General features: G+C 37.7%; 1 protein-coding gene across 2 annotated transcripts in view; it reads left to right on the forward strand.

The window, feature by feature from the left end:
* The window catches only part of megf6 (multiple EGF like domains 6), an 88746-nt gene that overhangs the window by 57299 nt on the left and 9808 nt on the right, over positions 1-21639 (forward strand). For both annotated transcript variants that reach the window (XM_055226252.1, XM_055226253.1), the window contains 12 exons: positions 1147-1281; positions 4207-4332; positions 4449-4580; positions 5076-5204; positions 5283-5414; positions 5499-5627; positions 15049-15177; positions 16056-16184; positions 17134-17262; positions 17361-17489; positions 17813-17941; positions 18022-18150. In XM_055226252.1, the coding sequence (XP_055082227.1) occupies positions 1147-1281; positions 4207-4332; positions 4449-4580; positions 5076-5204; positions 5283-5414; positions 5499-5627; positions 15049-15177; positions 16056-16184; positions 17134-17262; positions 17361-17489; positions 17813-17941; positions 18022-18150 (1557 nt within the window). The remainder of the gene's footprint in view (positions 1-1146; positions 1282-4206; positions 4333-4448; positions 4581-5075; positions 5205-5282; positions 5415-5498; positions 5628-15048; positions 15178-16055; positions 16185-17133; positions 17263-17360; positions 17490-17812; positions 17942-18021; positions 18151-21639) is intronic.

A 21639-nucleotide genomic window follows, 5' to 3' on the forward strand; every position in this document is an offset into this window, starting at 1 on the left:
TTTTTTTTTCAGTTTTTCCTTTTTCAGCCAGTTTGGTCTCTTATCATACAAGCTTTCATGTAGAAACAACAAATTTCCCCTCTCTGCACCAAAAGATGTTTAATATTTTATTCAATATTTAATCCATAGAGTTATATTGGACACTGTAACTTCAAAGACTGTTTTCTCAAAATGCAATTAATTTCAGAAGCAGTTCAATCACTACAAAAAACAGCTAATTCCCTCCATAGCTTCTTCTTTCTGCTTCTGTGCATAACTCCTTTATAATACTAATAAAATGCATACAGAAGGCTTTTTTAATATCTGATTCCAAGTCTGATCTATTAAAGTTTTAACACCAAAAAAGAGACTTTTTTTTTTTTTTTTTTTTTTTTACATTTGTTTAGTGAGATTTAATTTACTTAATACTTTTTTTTACTTTACTAAATAAGATACCGATAAGAAATCCCCTCTAATATGACAACAAAATGATGCAAGACATTTAAACCTGCCTGAGATTCAAATGTACAAAAAATATGGTCAATTTTGTTCTGTTTTTACACATAAGATGCCATATTTTTTACATAAAACATTAACTGATGAAAAACATGTAATACCTTTTTTCTTACATTTATATAAGTAAACTACAGAAGAAGTTTCAAAATGATACCTCTACATATGAGATTTAGTCCTATTCTCCTGCAGTGTTTCGCTTTAAGTTAAACAGTATATTAAAAGGAATGTTCACTACACTATAGAACCTCTTGATATACTATAATTTTATATAAGATTTCCGCTAGCCTTGGTCAGCACATGATTTCCATGCGTAACACACCTAAAGAGTGGAGAGCCAAATCATTAGAAACAATTACACTCTATCACCACATTCATAAAATTTAAAAGTATTTAAAAAAAACTTCATTGTAAGCCAACCACTGTGTTTAAAATGCATTCAGTCCATGGATGGGAAAACTTCCAGGCTGACTTCACTTGGCTAAGGAAGCTAATGGTGTCTGGCCAGCTACTATTCAGCAGATGCCAGTTTTCTTTTCCCACAAAAAAGATTTCAGATTAAAATATTTCCATCTATTGACAAAAAGTATGTGGACTTCTAATAACTAGTTTTATGGATGGTCTGGACTTTAAGTTGTTTGGTTCTGTCTCTAGAATGTGATTGGGGCTTCTTTGGCCCTGGCTGTGAGAGGAGATGTGAGTGTCCAGGAGCAGTGTCATGTGACCCCAGGACTGGACAGTGCACCCACACATGTCCTGCAGGTCTCCATGGAGACAAGTGTCAACACGGTGAGCATTACATTTAATAACATTTTGGAGTGAAATGAAAAAAGTGATTATATTGTGGGAAATGTGGTCATTTTGATAGATTTAAGTAGTGGTGGAATGTAACGTAAGTACTATACTTAAGTACACATTTTAGGTATCTATGCTTTACTTGGTGGATACTTTTTACTTTATTTCACTACATTTGAGAGCAGATATCTGTACTTTCTACTCTACTATTTTTTTTTAACTGGACTGTAAAGTAAAAGTATTTTTTAGTACTGTGTGAGACCTGCTGAAAAGGCTGAGGGGTTATTTTAAACATACAATTTTAGCAAACTGAAATATACAAATAAAAACAGCTAGAACAAAAGCCTTATAAGACCTCAAAATATGTGCAAAATACTTTAATTTTTCACTCTTTAAGTACATTTTTAAACAGGCACTTTAATACTTTTATTTAAGTCGATTTTTCTATGTGATACTTTTACTTTTACTTGAGTTTTTTTTTTTTGCTCCAGTATCTGTACTTTTATTTTAAATTGAGTATTTATTTAGTATTTTCCTCGATTTAAGCAACTGTTAGGATTGAAAGATATGACAAAATCACAAATAGACATGGATTTTAATATTACCTGAACATACTTTTATAAGACATACTTGTTAAAAAGTTACATTTCTTATTCTAAAGTGAATACTCACTCTGACATACACTTGGCGGTGGACCTCTCGATTAACAAGACCTGAGTAACAATTAGAGATTACTTAATTTGTTTCAATTATAATTTAATCAACTGCACAGCTTTAGCAACTATAGACGGCAAAGGAAAGACAGACTGTGTATATAGCCATTTTGGTTGAAGTTTTAAACAATATAAACTGATGTAGCCAACACTTTAAAGTCAACTTGTTTTACATTGTACATGAGCAGACATGTTTTTATTTAAAAAAAAAAAAAAAAAAAAAGTATGTAAAAGTAAAACAAACAGAAAGCGTTGGGATTATGTTTCAGGGGGATCCAGTACAAAATACCCTTTCAAAACCCTTTCTTTGGCGCCCTCTTGTGGGTAAAACAACCATTACAACCCCAGTACTTCTCCATTGCCTCTTTGCTTGACTTGGCAGCTGATTTGCATTCTCCAGGTGTGAATGTGTGCCCTTGTTGATAATGCCTGTTATAAATGACTCTATGAAACTCTCCATTTCGGCCCTACCTTATATTTGACATATGAATCACCCATAATCCACTTCTCTATTGTTAGAAATGCAGTTGATGGATTTGGTGTCAGTTGGCTATTCAAACGGCTTGGTCAGTGCAGGTGTTGTCTGTATTATTACGTATCTATAAAAAGTCCATGTTGTTCCTCACTGTTCTAGCTATTTACTCTGGGCAGTTGATGGAAAGTTCATACTTGTGCAGCGACCTAAAATGATACTCGGAGGTTAGCAGTTTGGGTTAAAATGCAGGCTCTGTGCAGCGTCTTTGCGGGGGACTAGATAAACATGGGGATAATGTGTCGGCCATCCAGGACTAGGCCCGCTGGGGTTGTCAAAGCAGAATTCAGAAAGAGCACGTTTTCGGAGGGTTTGGGTTACAGACTGGTTCATGACAGGGCTGATTGACTTAAGTTACCACTGCGGAGACCACTGGCAGACATAGAATAAATAAACACAATTTGATGAGTATTGCTTCTGTTAAGTTTTGAAGAGCTGTGCGATGCTGCTTTGGCCCTTTGGTTTGTGTAGATTTTTGTATTGTTTTTTCTATACCGCATTTTCAGAAGATCGAAGGGGGTAGTGAATGTTGCGAGAATAGCAAATTAAAAAGGAACAGAGATTTTAATCTTTCAAACAAGGATTTAGTTAAAAAAATATCGTCGGATTATGGTATCGCCCATACAAACAATTCAATTAATCTCTGGTATTTTTATTAGAATGAACAAGTTTGACAATGTTGTGATGATGTAATATAGAAAGTCACACTAAGATAGACTTTTACAGCACGTTAGATTATAAACTCATGAATCAAATAAAAGGCTTTGGTTTGTTGTTGCAGAAGAAGAGACGCGATGTAACACAATGACACACAAAATGTAATGTTTCGACACTGGTGATTGCACAAAAGCATACAATATTGTGAGCTTCCTCCCTAAAACAATATAACAATAAAGGATGTTACTTAAGTAAAAGTGTGGATGTCAGAGGAAAAAATACAAGTAAATAAGTAAAAGTAAAAGTATCACATGAACAAATCGAAAAGTATTAAATTACCAGTTAAAAAATTTTAAAGTAAATGTATTTCGTACAAGTTCTGAGATCTAATAAAGATGTCGGTAAAGGTTTGTGCTGAGTTCAACAGAAACAACTGAATCGATATTTTTATTTTTATTTGCTCAGACTATGAACATGTTAAAATAAAGCAGGTCTGAAAGGTTAAGAAAACTTCTGTACACTGTCTCACTCTTGATTCACTTTTATTCTCACAAGTTCCTCAGGTCAGAGATACCTGAGGAAGGTCAGACGGACAGAAACGCTGTGAGAATAAAAGTGAATCAAGAGTGAGACAGTGTGCGGGAGTTTTCTTAACCTTTCAGATCAAGTGCTTCTTCAATGACGCACATGTCGCCCTGTCACGTGTGCAGGGTTTACACAGAATGAGTACAGTAATTTTTTTATGAGTACAGGTGTCAAGCAATCATACTTTTCCAGTCCAGTTCAAAAATGTAGTGGAGCAGAAAGTAATTAAACAACATTAAACGTAATTAAAATACATAACATTTATACTTAAGTGCAGTACTTTACTACCTTTACTTTGTTACATTCCACCATTACTAAGAGGTAAATATTTTTTATAATAAGACATTCCTAGACTACATTTTGCTACACATAAAGAAATGAGTTTTATTTCAGTGACTGGTTAAACTACATTTGCGTTTTGTATTTTTGCAGCTTGTGAGAATGGGTCCTATGGAGAGAACTGCCGTCTGACCTGTAACTGCGGAGGAGCACCATGTGACCCCACCAGTGGACAGTGTTTCTGCCCTGTTGGCAAGACTGGAGTCTCTTGTAAAGAAGGTAGTGTGCTAATCTTATTCAGTTGTCTAGTAGTTCAGGCTTTTTGCACTGTGTCATAAATGATCTAAATTATCTGTAAGAATTTAAAACCCGGTCTAAAGTAGTTTTCCCTTTAGACTGCCCTGATGGATTCTGGGGGTTGAAGTGTAAGTCAGTCTGCCCTTCGTGTGAGAATGGAGCGTCCTGCAACAAAGTGACTGGAGTTTGTGACTGCACACCGGGCTTCACTGGGACTCACTGTGAGCATAGTATGTCATCTCTTGTTCTTATTAGTAAATAAATAAAAATAAGTACAACTATCTTAAAGGTCCTATATTACACAAAATTGACTCTTGTGAGCACTAAGCCACGTTATAATGTTGTTACCGCATCAAAAACATGCCTGGAGTTGTGTTTTATTTCATTCATGCATGTTTTAGTATCTCCAAAGCTTAAAATGCTCTGTTCCACCTTGTGATGTCATGAAGTGGTAGTTTTCAAGTTAACAACTACTTTTTAACTTTTGTTTAGTAGAGATTGGCAATTCCAGGGCTGAAACCATCCAAATAATTCTAGTGAAGGTGTATGGATTTTAAAAACATACTGGAGAACTTCCTGTATTACCACATGACATCACAAGGGGGGAGTGTTTTCTGTTAGAGAGAAGAACTCAACCTACATGTGTTTGTGAGTTAAACGTGTGTAAATGAAACAAAACACAACTCCAGGCATGTATTAAAATAACTTAAATTCATTGTGTTCAGAATGTCTCGATGGTTACTATGGAACATCCTGCTCGTCCCAATGCTCCTGTCCTCCTAATGTCAGCTGTGACCCCCAAACTGGACGCTGTTTCTGCCCCCCTGGAAAGAAAGGACATCACTGCACCAGCCGTGAGATGATTTTTACATTCAAAAGTTTATACCTAAGTCATATATTCTCAATCAAACATAATTGTGTCACGTTTACAGCTTGTGAATCTGGTTACTGGGGCGACGGCTGCCTCACTAAATGTCAGTGTGGAGACAGCTCTGTGGAGTGTGACCCGGTGACAGGTCAGTGCGTGTGTGAGGACGGATACACTGGGCTTCACTGTCAACAGAGTGAGTAATTGCAATACTATTAACTGAAGGTTGCTCCTATTTCAAATCCACAGTGGCTTATGTCATATGTATCTTCATTTTCAGAGTGTGTGATTGGCACTTACGGCCCCGGCTGTGCTCTCCAGTGCCAGTGTGAGAATGCAGCTCTGTGTGACCATGTGAGTGGGGCCTGCACCTGTGCGCCTGGTTACGCCGGGACGCACTGTGAAAAAAGTAAGTTTAGTGACGTTTCTTTTTTCTTTTTTCCTATTCACCTTTTTAGCCCCGCCCACTTTTACCTTGCTTTGTTTGTTGTGGGATCCCAGTCATTTTAATGGAGAACTTGGGAAACGTTTCGCCGCTAAAATAGACATAAAGTTGGTTAATTTGTGTAAAATGTTCAACGCTTTTACGCAACAACAAGTCAACACTGTACCGATTCTCTGGAGGCTTTAATATAGCTCTGTCGTCCATATAGAACTTATTTGCTGCCCCATGCAAAATAATACAACCTGCATAGAGACGGCAGCGCCCAGGGCAACTTCCAGAACAAGGTGAATAACGTACAGATTAAAAGAGCTCAGGAATAACACCAGCCTCTTGTCAAACGTTGCAGATTTGAGTAAAGTCAAGTCATTGTATCTATATCGTACATTTAAAACAACCGTGACAAGTTGCACCAACAGGACTTACAAGAACGAGATTGACCGATAAAGATACAAGAGAGCTGTGTAGACACGTTGAGTACAGTACCTTCTTTGTTGTGTGTGTTTTTTTTTTTTTTTAGGCAGCTTGTTGGTCCAAACTAAACATCAGCCTCTGTTGGAGATTCAAAGCCGATAACAGATAGGCTAAAAAGCAGCAATATCGGTCTCTAATAAAAAGCACAATTAAATTAAACTTAGTAATATTTGAAAAGAACAAGCAAAAAAAGATTATTGTTAAGCCTTGTAGAGGTTTTCCAGCATGATATTTTTGTATATAGCAGTAACAATAACTGGAATATTCACTATTTATTTTGAAGTTTAAGTTGTCTGGCAGAATCATGTATAAAAAAAACTAAAGGACCAGCATACTAAATACACAAGTATACGATATTCCCCTGTAATCAGATGCCTTCTCTGTTGATCTTCTCCAAGGTTAACATATTTATCACCACTAGGGGGCAGTACAGGCCAGGATATGTTTGAGAGTTTTACATCCTTTCACTTAGTCATAATCATACCTTAATAATTAACATGACACATAAAAAAGCTTCAAAAAAGGCTAAAAAAAAAAGAAATCTGGCTCATTTTGTATCAGCATTGACCAAATAAGAACTTATTTGCAGTATCTTACCCAGATGAAGTCACATCTGGGTGTACCTTGTCATTACAAATATTTCTTCCTGATTTGTTGGGCATACCATCAGCCCAACTGTCTCAACAATGTAATGAATCTTGCTTTGATTATAGTCTTTTAGTTCAAGCGATCCTTTGTTAGTGCAATGTCTAAGATTTACAGTAGTTAGCGAAGCGTCATAAATCACAACTGTGTCACTCTAGACCCGAGCTCTCCGTCCCTAGCCATAACATTCTAATGGCCTCCGTCTCTCTGATTGGACATCACTGTGGAAACCGCACTATCACTTCTGTCCCGGTCCCGTTTTCCTGAAGGTGCGTTTCCTTAAAACAGAGGTGTCCAGTTTCTCCATCATCTACTGGGCCTCTTCCTCCAGGAGACGTCAGGAAGCAGGCTCCTCTGTGAGAAGGTCCAGATCTCTCACGTTCATCACCGAGAATCTAAAGCAAATGGCATTTTAGACCAGAGGATAGATTGTCTCATATTATAATCAGGAAAAAAAGGTGCATAGTTGGTCCTCGTTCAGTTATGGAGAATCCTCGAACCTACAGTAGCTACAAAAAATAGATAAATAAAAAAGTAAATAAATAACTGTGTTTCAATTTCATCATAAAACATGCAGAAATTGTGCAAAATTGTATGCAAAAAAATTACATCAGTTATTTGTCAAGCCCTAAAATAACCAATATTTACTTATTACTTCAAATATGTTTATTTTCCTGTGTAAAGTCGACTTGGAAATGTTAGCTTTTCCTTAGGGATTTCATTAAGAAGAATTTTAACAATAGTTTTGTTTTGGGTTTTTTTTTTGCGCTAAACCTCATATAATATTTTCTGGCCCTTTTTGTGGTAATTTAGGTAAGATTTCCTTTGGCTGTTTCACCTTTGTCAGTGATAATCAGTTGTGTTTTGATTTTGATCTCCTCCAAACATAACTGGATTTTTTTGCATTTTTCTGATAGGAATTCTATTATCGAATATTTTCTTTAAAAATGTACAAACTAAGCCCGTCACAATAATCATTATAAGGACTGGTCTAGTTTGATTTGGACACTTTAGACCAGAGTTTGTCCTCGTTTTGTTGGACGGTGTCTTGATAAATTCCCATTCCACACTGATAAGTTGTTGCACTGGCAGTTTGTGAAGAAGCGTTGTCCACAGCGATCCTAAAGGCCTCTCAGATGAATAGCTCAGTCTGAAGTCACTTTGAAGACGACATCAAAACACTTGCTTACTGGTCTGATTGGCGCCGGACTTCCACATTATTGCTAGTTTCTTGTTTAGTTCTTGTCATGTTGTCCCTTTTACTTCATAGACTTGGAGCAGGAAGTTGTACTGGAGGTGGTTTGTCCTGCTCTCTCCCTCTGCTCTCCCCGGTTGTGTGGTCCTTCGCTCTGCTTTATGGGCTGACAGCAGTGGCTCTTACACAAGCTGGGATCTGGAAATAATCCGTCTGTCTTAAAGCGCTCATTTAGTGGAGGGATGGGGTCTCTGGGCGATGCATGGCACAGCGTGTGTGGTGCTGCCGGCCTACATTCTCGATGCCTACCTATAAACAAAGAGGAGGAGAAGACTCTGGACTTTAAACACAGACAGGCAGAGTGGTAATAACACATGACGGATTATTAACTGTACTGTACAGTAAAAGGCAATATCACGCCCCCTGCTGGCATGAGTAAATATGATACTTCAAGGTAACACTTTATAAAGACTACACAGCATAATTAGCATTAGTAAAGCATGAAGAAAGCCTTGATTTTTATTGAACAATTAGCTCTTTCAGGCTTTGTAAATGAATGAATACCCTGATCCTAACCTCTAGTAGTTACTAATGAAGGTGTAGTTACTGTGAAGTACAAACTACTTCATAGATCACTTACATTTACACAATAAAAGTGGGTTATTACATTGTTTGTGATCATTTTATAAAGATTCCTGCACACTGTCTAACTTTCAACTAGGCCTTCATTAGAAAACATATGTATACAGTACAAGAAAGTTACATTTTGGTTTATGTTTTGATCAAAATCTATAGGCCCTACTAAAACTATCTATGCTACATACACAAATGTTGCTACTGAAAAAGAACAGGCTTAAAATGTCATGTTAAAGTGATAATATGGGACTTTCTGGAGGGGGAAAGTCAACTGCATCATTCAATGGCAATAGAAAGCCATACTTCAGAACATTTTCCAAGGAGATAGATACATACTGTGGGATATTATAGCGAAAGGAACAACATTTCCATGGAAACAGGCAGGAAGAGGCATCCTCCAGGCTAAGAGTCAGGTCTGTGGAGGTGCAAGCCTGCTCAGACTAAGGACATTTTTTATTTTTTTTCAGTGCAATAGAAACATCCATAATGAAAAACATGCTTATATTTTAGTCTCTTTTTGCAAAACTTTCATACTATGGCTTTAAATGTTACTATTATTATTTTTGTCTTGAAATTCACATTATGTCAAAGGATGCAGGGGCTGTTGTGAATTTGAGTTTTAAACTTTTCTTTAAGTAATGAAACTGAGCTGGAGAATTTTATTATTGCGACAACTTTACAGTAATTTTCAGTCATAACTTTGCTACTTATGTGTTTTTCACATGCACACATTTTGTTAACAATTTTATCCCCTCTATCTCATTTCCCAAGCTTGAGATAAACAAGCCCAAATCCCCCCAATTGTTCCAACACAACAGCGAAACCATCTTGTTGCCATGGCGTTTAGCAAATGCTTTAAAATCAACACCAGACAGTGAAGCACCACAGGCCCAGAGTACAGCTGCATAATGACTTTACCCTGACTGGGCCAGCTTTAATAACAATGCAGTTTAACCACTAAAGAAGCAGGCAAGGAGCTGCCTGCTGTCAGCGTGGGAACACACAGATGACCAGGCCTAAAGATGGATACTCAGGAAAGCCTAGTTTGAGTACACAATCACTGTACATGTACCAGTACTTAAGTAAGGGCCTGTGCAACATTTTTTTTCCCATTTATCTGAGCAAAATTAGTCGTGCCCAGGTAAAGCTGTATGTTTAAGCAGCTATCGAGGTCAAAATAAGTCAACAGCGTTAGAAAGCATGAAAGCGTTTTATTGTCCGATAATCAGGAAGTGCGTTTTAGCATCCTAGCTGTTGTTGAATTATTACGGTACTTGGAATGCGTGAGGTAAATGAGGAATAACTTTGAACACAGGCAAACAGTTTAAAGTGTGCTAGTTCAGTTTTCACGTTTTTGAGACGGAAAAAATTGTTTATGTAGATAGTAGAAGTTATAAAGCACTGAAATATTTTATGAAGTAACCGTAAAGAAGTATTTGGTGATGATACTATTCAAGTAACTGTCTCGTTGCAGTATCTGATATGTAATTGAGAGTCGTCTAGACAAAACATGAAGTAATACACAAATTCTGGTATTTCCAAATGACAGACTGCACAGATTTGGAAAAATAAATAGTAAAAATGAAAGTGCAAGAAATACAAACATATGCGTCAGTTTCGGGGTTTTTTTCTGTTACAGGCAACATTTTGAGGACTTTTCACATTAAAAAGATTTCTTATTTGGGCTCATATTTTAAACATCATATTTTAATCGCTATGACAACGCTATTATGAAACCCACAGACTGACTTGATCATAGTTGGAAGAGTAACCAAAACTTACTCTAGGCCTGTCAGGATAAGTACTATATCGACTACATGAAACCTGGAACAGTGTATTTTTTAGGGCGTCAATATTCATGGTGAGTACGATTTCTTTGCAAAAGTGAGGAGATTTTAGATGTTTTTGTTGATTTGAGCTGTAGCAGGTTGGATCAGTGACTTCTATGGCTAATTAATGATACTGTCTATTTAAAAATGATTTACTGCAGGGGTGCCCAAACTTTCTGCAAAGAGGGACAGATTGGTGAGGTGCAAATATTCATTCTTTGAACCATTAATATTAAATGCAAATGAACTACTTAATTATTTTTTTTTACTTTTTATTGCAAATGGCTTTCACCTTTCAAAAACAAAATGAATGATACATAGATTATAAATATGAAGAAGTAAACATTTAAACTGTGGTTTTGATAATCACAGTAAACACATAATAATTTTTATTCTAGAGGCTGCGGGCCAGTGGAAATTTGTACATGGGCCGCAATTGGCCCCTGGACCGGACTTTGGGTATGCCTAGCCTACTGGGATTATCTTGCATTATTGTTATTGAGTCAGTTGGGTAAAGTAATTTCAATATTACATCACCTGTTACTGCAAGAAACTATTGATCAAGTAGACGTACAAGGTCCAATTTGTGCACAAAAGTACACAAAAGTATCATTTATTGCAGTATCTCTCTGTCGCAATGTGCTTCAAAATGTGTTATCATGACAGGCCTACTTTACTCACATCAACTGTTATTGCAGGGAAATATTCATCAAGTAGAAGTACAAGTAAGTAATCTTCAAAAAAGTACCCAAGTAAATATAACCCATGTTTCAATATTATCATTTATTGCAGTATCTCTCTATAGCAATATAATTCAAAATGTGTTATGATGACAGGCCTACTTCACTCACATCAACTGTTATTGCAGAAAAATATTGATCAAGTAGAATTACAAGGTCCAATTTCTTCACAAAAGTACCCAAGTAACTATAACTCATGTTTCAGTATTATCATTAATTGCAGTATCTGTCTTTAGCAATGTGCTTCAAAATGTGTTATCACTTCACTCTTATCAGCTACTGCAGGAAAATATCGATCAAGTAGAAATACAAACAAAGTCCAATTTCTTCACAAAAGTACCTAAGTAAATATAACTCATGTACTACCCACCTCTGTTTTGAATAGGGTAAAATAAGTAGACTGCATCATCATTTGAAGTTAGAAGTAGAACTGTGGGTTTCTCAAAAACACCCAACCACCAAGTTACACATCGCCCTTACACTTCAATTTGCGGCTTCCTTTGGTATCATGGTCCACTGATTTGCCCATAAAACAAAGACGTAGTGGATAAATGCAACGCTGAGATAATTAGGAGAGCTCTTTTTACTATGCAGATGTCGGGCCTACTCCCAAAACAGCGCTCAATGCCTATATAATTTTGTGAATATTATTTGGAAATCAGAACACATGCTAATCATTCGAGACATCTGGCAATGAAATGGCGTCATGGTGTGCATATGGGATCCAGTCAACTGTCCACTGACAAATTGAGCCATCAGAAGCAGGCAGTGACTAAACGGAGTGGTTCTTGCCTGGCGTGGTGAAGTCATGCATACAGACAATATTTACAATCCACTTATGGAAAGAGCTCGTTCGTCTCGCGGGCTCTGGCTTGGTTCATGTGGACTGGGAGGCTGTGTTTACTAAGTACCAGTGTCAAGGTACCGTGGCCCTCGGGATGGGAGCGTGGCAGCGTATAGTGACATTTCTTATCACCAGATTGCAGTGGTGGAACATAATGAAGTAAAAGTAGTGAAGTACTTACGTAAGGATGACTTTTAGGTTTATGTAGTTTATTTAAAGGGCCCATATTATTCTATTTCCTGATCTATGTTATAATGTTGTCTCCTCATCGAAACATACCCAGAGTTTTGATGAGGAGACAACATTGTAGCGTTGCATATTTAAGCTGAGTTCTTCTCTCAAACGGAAAACAGTCTGTTCCACCTTGTGATGTCATGTGGTAATACAGGAAATGCTTCACAGTGTTTTTATTATTATTATTAATTATGTGGATGATTTCAGCCCCGGAATCGCCAATCTCTACTGATCTAAAGGTAAAAGGTAATTTGAAAACTACCGCTTCGTGACATCACAACGTGGAACAGAGCATTTTGAGCTTTGGAGACCTAGACAGAGTAATAATAAAGTGTTGCTCAAACATGTGTGAATGAAACAAAACACAACTCCAGGTATGTTTTTGATGAGGTAACAACATTATAACATGGTTTTAAGAGTCAATTTAAAGTACATTTAAAAGTGGATATTTTTTACATTGTTACATTTATTACATTCAATTCAGCAAATTCAGCATCTTTTTAAAAATCGCTGCATTTCAAGCCTTATAAGCAAAATGTTTTTACTTTTTACTCTTTAAGTACATTTTGAAACTTAAACTTTATACTTTAATATTTTTCCTTAGGTGATTTTTTTATGTGATACTTTTACTTAGGTATATTTTTTGCTCCAGTATCTGTACTTTTACTTAAGTAACAAAACGGAGTACTTCTTCCACCACTGCCAGACTGAGTAGTGTGGGAATAAATAAACCAAAAAATAATCAAAAAAATCCAAATCAAAATATGATCATTTCAGTTATTACACGTTTTAATGTAAGTTTTTTATTATCCACCACTTCTTATCTCCATGCGGATGTTATTACTTTGCCTGAAATGTTCCACACCATGGCATTAAGCCTATCTACACCTATCTCAATGAGGTTGAGTAGGTAACGGCATCAGGCCAAGTGACTTTACTTATTTTTAAAGTAGTTTTCAGCCATAAAACCATGCCATACTGTGGAACATTCCAGGCCAAAGCAATATCTCCTTAGAGACAGATAGCAGATAGGCCCAACCCTGATTATAGAACAGTAGTACCTCAAGTACTTTCTGTGCAAAGATTTATTTTTCAAGTAATAACTTTCACACCAGCGGAGTACTTCTTCCACTTCAGATTTGTATGAAGACCAGACTTTTTATACTTGACTAAGAGATCCACAAATTATCTTAGCTGCCTCGTTAGCCTCTTTTTTAAAACCATTGTTACTATGGAACACGCCTGGATGACATATTGCTCAGCTGGTTTTCATTGCATCTCAGAAAAGCCTATAAAAGTCTATCTATTTAATCACTTTGTCATCACTTTCCGTCTGTTATTTATTTGCTTGTTTCTATCTAACACTGTGCAACCCTGCCGTGCTTAAGTGCATCTTTCGGGAGGGCCAAATAACCAGTCTTTGTTTGGGCATTTACAAGTGCGGCCTGTGGACTCAGCAGGTGCCCTAATTACCCACCCTCCACCCCACAGCTCCACAGCTCCACAGCCTGCCCCATGCTTTCGGCAGCTTTGAAGTGGCCCAGATCCTCCGCACATGTGGGACTAGGGCAGACGTACGGGTAGATGTAACTTGCAAGAAGAGGTACTAAATTTCAAGATTCCATGACACAGAACGATTAAAGTTTTCGTACTACAGTAAATGGGGTAAGACTGTGGAACAGACTTGAAAAGGATCTGGAGCTATGCCTAAAGATTGGTCATTTTAAAGCTGCAGTGTGTAACTTTTCCGTCAAAAAATGTGATGAAGTAAAAGCGTGTTTTTCTTTCATTTTGATTGTGTTTATTGCGCTAATGAGCGGGCTTTCATCTCCACAAACCTGCCCCGTATTTGATGAATGTTCAGTATGGTTTTAACTTTTCATGCAAATGACATGCCACCTCCAGAAAGTTACATACTGTTCCTTTACTTTAAACCACAAGAAATGGTCTTTACAAGGTATAGGGGCAAAGAACTCACAAGGTAGAGGAATGTAATCAAAATCCAAATTTGAATATGGCAATGATATCATATTTTTAACAATATTGTACACTTATAGAATACTTTTTGGGGATCTTTCTACTTTATGTTTTAGTTTCAATATTATCGTTTATTTCTATATCGCAAAGGCTGTACCGTAGTAGCATAATTTCATCCACAAACCACTAAATATTCTGTTTTATTTTTGCTTAAAAGCTGCTAACCCTGCAGTTTAGATCTGTCCAAACTTCAAACTTGAAATGTGATTCTTGTATTAGTTGTCAGTTCATATTTCAGTGTTTTTGGACGCGTTTAAAATGTGAACTTTGAGCAGAATACTATTATTAAAACTTAAATTGCAAATCTAATTGCAATCGGAATACTTCAGATATATCGATATTTTTCGCAAATCGCTCAACCCTAGTGGCAGATTATGTTTTAGCACAAGGTCAGATTATGTCTACACAGAATAACGCTTTGTGAATATTCCGAAAATGAATTATCATAGGAATAAATCAATTCTAACTTCTTCCTAAGCCTAATTCTAAACCTCTGTCTTTTTCCCTACATTATATACTGCATTTTTTCATCGTTGTCTCATCTTGTGTTATTTATTATGTGTTCTGTCATATTCGAAATAAAATGAATCAATCAGACACCATTTTGAAATGTCGTAATGCAATCTGCTACATTATTTTCGAGCAGGCGGTGACACATGGAGGAGTGAAGGCCAGAGGATTATAAGATTATTGGTGAGCCATAGTCTACTTGTTGCCAGATCTGACCGTAGCTGTGTTTTATCTCTACCCGCAGTGTGCCCGGACGGCTTTTACGGTCTTGACTGTGGCCAGATGTGCAAGTGCAGGAACGGTGCCCGCTGCCACCACATCACAGGAGCCTGCCTGTGCACCGCGGGCTGGGCAGGACCACACTGCATTCTGGGTAATATAAGCGACATCATTAAAAAAGGGTGTGATGGAGGTCTTTTTGACATCCCCTCTTGGAATAGTCCTATAATGTGTGAATCATTAGGTTATCTCAGTAATCGGAGATGGGTAAAGAGACAGTTGGATATGAGGCAGTGGTTCCCGTACCTGATTTTTACTGTCTTAAAAATGCGAAAAACAGAACTAGTTAATTTCAAACCTTTTGCAGAAGTCCAAAGTTATTCCTCACTTACCTTAAACATTCCGTGCATCTTAAGTATTCACTACAATGAGCTTATAAGCACATTTCCAAACTTTCAGAGGCCAGATCTGACTTTTGCCATCAACAACTAACGCTAATGCTAACAACAACTAGCATGCTAACCACGTACTTCCTGATTCTCGCTAAAAAAAACACTAAAGCACTTTATAATTAGACGCAGACAGCACGCTCATTCCTGCATCTCTACCAACTGCACAGAAAAAAAATCGGGTGCATCACATTAACAACGGAGAGAGCTTTTAGTAGCTAACCGTTCCGCGTTCCCATGCTAAACTTTTCTTGAGAATTTCATGCCGTTGTTTTAATGAATCCAATGAAATGCCCACTAAAACGGCTTACTCTGTCATTCTGCAGCCTTATTCGGGGCTCTCCTCTTGCCACAGATATTTTGTGGTCCCAACTTCCAAAGCCCAAGCAGCCACCAGAGTGACTTAACGATGCATCTCTATCATTAGTGTATTTTCCCATTTTTCTCTGCAAATGTCAGATGGGTTCATTAGGAAAAGTTTACGAAGTTTTGCCATGTCTAAAAATAATGCCTTTTCTTTTAACTAAGGGCAATGCTATATTTGTGTGTGCTACAGTGAAAGTTTGTGTTGTGTGTATGGTAGAATGTCCCGAGGGTCGTTTCGGAGAGGGGTGCAGTCAAACCTGTGAATGTCAGAATGGAGCCAAGTGTGACCACGTGAGCGGTCGGTGCAGATGTGAGCCTGGGTGGACTGGAATCAGCTGTGAAGAGCGTGAGTAGCTTCATTAACACAAAGTTTACGCAAACTATGGTATTGCATTTTTTAACAAGAAGACACTTGGACAGATAAATGTGTTATATCATGTGCTGGTTTCGTCGACTTTGGTGCTTAGATCATGGAAGGCTTATAAGTTCATTTAGACTAATGTCAAACTAGTGGATATTTTAAGAAGCTAAATACTCTTCATAGTAGGATTGCCAAATCACTTTAGAATGATCTTGAGCTGTATCAGAACAAGCGTAAGACCACATAGACTAGTATGGAACCACATGGACCACTATGGAAGTTACCTGAAAAACTGATTGATTGCACAGATATAAGGTCACATGGTAATATTAAAGAAAGTGTGATTTATTGATGTTGAAAATCACATTATATTGTTTAAAGAAAGTTGTTTTCAATTATCATTGTGGTATCGGAATTGTTATTGAATATCAAGACTATTCCTTATTAGCTGTTAGTTGTTGTTTTTTTCCCACTTATTAATTGATGTAGCAAGAGACAGTTCTTATCATTTCAAAACCAATGGATACATTGGTGGTGGGGAAGAGGAGGGAAATGAAAGGCTGAGGAGGCAAAAGGTTTTGCTGCTGTGTGAGAGCTGGGGCAAAGGAGGGTTGTGGCACAAAGATGTAGTTCCAACTGTAACTTCTTCTAACTAAGAAAGAGGCAAAGGGAGTGCATTTATGTTAATGGCTTGAGGTTAAAGACACATTGTTGTAATAAAAGAAACAACAAATCACCCATTTTTACATATTGTAACACAATTGAACATAGTAAATCAAAGCAAAACAGTTGTGGGAAGATGACAAGTCCTAGTGCGTACTTTGGACACGAGGAAGCATAACAATATAACAATTATGAAAATAGGTTCAACCACAATGTTGTCTGCAATCATTTTCACATTTATTTCCTTAAACTCTGACTGTGTGTGGTTTAGCCTGTCCTCCAGGTCTCTACGGGGACCACTGCTCTGGCCAGTGTCTGTGTCAGAACGGAGGCTCCTGTGACTCTGTGAGCGGCCTCTGCTTTTGCCCACCCGGATGGACTGGGGTGGCCTGTGAGCTAGGTCAGTCACACCCCATATTGCATGTGATCTTTTATTACACTGCTGGTTTTTAGTGTCTAGGAAGATTTAAAATGTGTTCCTACCTTGTTCTATTGTAGAGTGTGAGGAGGAGTACTTTGGACAGAACTGCTCACAGACCTGCAGATGTGCAAACAGAGGGAGATGTGACAGGGTGACTGGGGCTTGTGCCTGTTTTTCCGGATGGACTGGAGATCTTTGTCAAACAGGTGAACTAGGAACAATAGGTTTGGACATGCATTGGGGATAGTGAGAATGAAGGCTACTGTTAGGTTTGACAAGTAGAAGCCTTAAACTTGACTATATCGTTGATTTTATATATATATATATATATATATATATATATATATATATATATATAAAGGTAGAAGAAAAATCACCATGGTAGAGACACCGTTAAAACTTAATTGTTATTATTATTTTTTATTTTTTTCAAAAGAGCTGCATCAAAAACTCTCAACTCATACATAGCGCCAAGCAAACACATAGTAAATTAGCTCCTAAAAGAAATGTATGTTGTGTGTCTCTATAGCTTGTTCTAAGGGCTTTTTTGGAGAGGCGTGCGAGCACCCCTGTGACTGTGTCCATAGTACCAGCTGCCACCACATAACAGGCCACTGTGAGTGTGAGCCAGGCTGGCGGGGCACCAGGTGTGACAAACGTAAGTATCTATGGGCCATTGGTAATCCAAGGAGAATGGATGGGTAAAAATTTTGAAAATTCTTGTTGTTTGCCCCACAGCTTGCCTCCCTGGGTGGTTTGGTCCCTCCTGTAGCCAGCAATGTCAATGTCAACGTGGAGTGTCGTGTCATCACCAGACGGGGAATTGTGGGTGCCCTGCAGGATTTACAGGCCCGGGATGCGAAAAAAGTAAGACAAGTACACTACTGTATGTAGGATGGAACAGTAACAATGTAATTAGTGTATGCATGTAGCACGGTGCCAGCAAATCTATCTTACAGTTACAGGTGTTTTTATTGCTAAAAAGTAATGCTTGAAAAGCATTCTTACAGTGAGCAAGCTCGCCCCTCCACGGATCTTGGCCAGATTGTTACCAATTGTGTCACATAAGATAGATAGGTTGAATTCCAGGCAAAGCAATAACATCTATATGTAGGCAAGCAGGTGAAGGACACCTCTACCAGAAGATTCCATAGAGCACTTTTAACCCTTCCAGTTGCAAATAGCCACATCTGTTTTGTGCTTGGTATGGGTATGTGAGTGAAGTATTGTGCACAAAGACATAAAACAAGGTTTGGCCTTGCAATTGTCTTTTTCATGGGAAAACACTCAAAAAAAATAACTAAAAAATGGAAAGATGTCTACAAGCTTGATGCTGCATTATTCAAAAAACATTCTGACAATTTGGTTTCTCCCATCACTCATTTAATTAATCGTCAGTCACCCACAATGTTTTTCCTGTAAACTGTCATTATTCCAGTTCACAAAGCTGGAGATTATAATGCCACAATTCATTATAGGCCCAGCAGCATTTTACCTGTAATTTCAAAATCACAGAAAAAAAAATACGTATGAACAAATTACCACACACCAATGGACTTTGCCCTCTACAGTTTGGTTTGAGGAAAAACATTTCTACCGAAACCATCACTCTACACCTGACTGAGCAAATAAGATCAAAGCTTGACAGAGGAGGAATGGCCAGGGCAGTCTTTTTAGATTTGCGTAAAGCTTTTGATTTGATATGATTTGGTGATATTCTTATTTCAAAACTTTCTAAATTTGACTTCTCTGGGTGGCATATGCAGTGTGTTTAAGTCAAGGATGTCTGTTTTAGCTACTTGGAATGTAAAATGGGTGTGCCCCAGGGGTCTGTATTAGGCCCTTTGCTATTCAGTCTATATCTATATCTATATCTATATCAACAGTCTTCCGTGGCTCTGCCAGGGTGTAGAATTATAACTTTACATTGATGACACAGTACTATACAGACATGCTAAAACTAGTCACCTGACATCCAAAAAACTTTCCAAAGCTATAGAAGCTATGGCTGAATGGCTTGAGTGATCCTGTCTTTGCCTAAACATTAGCAATACCAAAGCCATGTTTTTTGACATTTTTATTAAAAACAAGAGAATTGTTAATGTCTCTGAATTTAAATATCTTGGGGTCACCTTAGACTCAAACCTGAAAACAAACAACCAAACAAACAAAAAAAAACAACAAAAAACAATCAAGAACACTAAATTCAGACATATTAGACCTTATCCTTGGAAGCAGCCAGGACATTTATGCATGCCCTTATTTTTTTCATACTTGTCCTATTGCATCACTTGCTGGGGACAGGCTGAGGAAACCATTGGACTTTTAAAGCCTCTAGTACACCATCACTGTAACATCTTAGCAAAATATAATCTTTTGAGTCTTGAAAATTAAAGACTTTTTTCCAACCTGTGTCTGGATTTTAAGTTTATAAATGGCTTGGCTCCTGACTGTTTGAAGGACTTTGTAAGCTATTGTGCCACAAACTCAGTCCACAAGAATAACCTCTCTGCATGACTGTATAATACCTTTCCGTCACTCCACCTTTCTTGGACAATTGGCTTTTTTAGTCAAGGCCACTACAAAGTGGAACATGCTACCTGACTCCATTAAGTCATGTGTCACAATTAAAGGTTTTAAGATTGAACTAAAAAGCACTTAAAGAGCACCCAAAACTGTAAGCATTCATCTTTTTAGGTTCTACACTCCAACAGTTCTGGCTGTGTGTGTATAACTGTGTGTGTCTCGGCGTGTGGAAGGGTGTGGGAGTTTTTAATGCATGTATACTTTTTGTGTTTCAGCCCATTGTCACTTTGTTTGTTTGTGTTTCGTCAAATGTTTGTGGGTTGTTCTTTTCACTGCCAGGGGACTGCAGATGTGAATGATCCCAAGATAAACTCTGCTACAATGCATCAAATGGCAACCTTTATGTTCTAATTATACATGGTCCCTTTTGAAATACATAAACTGGCGCACTGTTAAATAATAATCTATATCAACTATCAGCTACAAGTAAATGGGAGTTGAAAAAAATTGACGCACAAAATCAGTAATATGAATAAAAGATGATATAAGTCTGATTCTTATACTAATTACATGTTTTCAAGAAATCAGTAGCAGTCATCCCACCCCTTTCCCTCTCACAGGAAGCTCCGTATCCACACTGTACCTTCCACCGCTGCGCTACACGGACTCTTCAGCGATCTGTCCGCAGCCCCAGCACTCCACCCCTCTCCACCTCCCTTCCTCTCTTCACACACTCCCCAGACATCTGATAAACGTTACACAGCGGCTGCCAAGCAAAACATTAGGCATTGTTTTTGTCTCCTCCGCGGCGGATAAGGGCTTTTGCAAGGCAGACATGCATAATGACAGCCCCGTAATTACCTCTTTAGTCTGGAGCTCTGTGCTTATCTGTTCCCTTATGCTTCTAGCCTGTTTTCTGCCACAGTTGTTGTTGTGGTGCGGTGGACTCGAAATCCCAAGACCTTGTTCCAATGTTTCATCTCCTGCCCTGTGACTGATGGTCCATGGGCTTCATTAGTTTTGGTGATGTACACTGGGTAAACAGGCAGACTGTGTGAAAGAATGCCCAAACTGATGGGAGTCGTGGAGAAGTCACCAGTCGTTAGTGAAGTAGCAGCGTTCACAGAGGAATATTTGGAGAACTGGAGAGAGGATCGGATGTTTAGTAGGTTTTCTCATAGAGTTGTTGTGTTCATTGAAGGCAGAGGTGGAATGTAACAAAGTACATGTAGTAAAGAACTGTACTTAAGTAAAAATGTTAGGTATCTCGACTTTATCTAAGTAGATTTTAAAGTGGATATTTTTTACTTTTACGTCACCACATTAGAGAGCAGGTATCTGTACTTTCTACTCCACTACATTTTTGAACAGGGCTAAAAAGTAAAAGTATTTTTATTATCGTTCGAGACCTGCTGAAAAGCCTGAGAGTTTATTTTTAACATGTTCATAGTTTGAGCGAAAAAATATATATAAATTTAAACAGCTGGCAAAAAAAATCAAATCATTTTTTTCTGTTGGACAAAATTCAGCACAAATCTTTATCAAAAATCACTACATTTGAAGCTTTTTTAGATCTCAAAATCTGTAAGAAATACTACTCTGTATAATCCTTCAGTCGTCCAGGTCTGATCTATAGTAAAAGCCAAAAGTTAAATCTGTCAACTGAGCAAAAAAGTTGTAGGAGTGAAGACGTTTTTTACTTTTACTAGAGTATTTTTTTCTTTGGTATCTGTACTTTTACTTGAGTAACAAAATCGAGTACTTCTTCCATCACTGACTGAAGGTACTATTGCCATCGTGACTGGTCTAAAGGCTGTTGAAGGATTTGCT

The sequence above is a fragment of the Periophthalmus magnuspinnatus genome, chromosome 13, assembly GCF_009829125.3.
Source record: "Periophthalmus magnuspinnatus isolate fPerMag1 chromosome 13, fPerMag1.2.pri, whole genome shotgun sequence".
NCBI classification, from domain to species: Eukaryota; Metazoa; Chordata; class Actinopteri; order Gobiiformes; family Gobiidae; genus Periophthalmus; species Periophthalmus magnuspinnatus.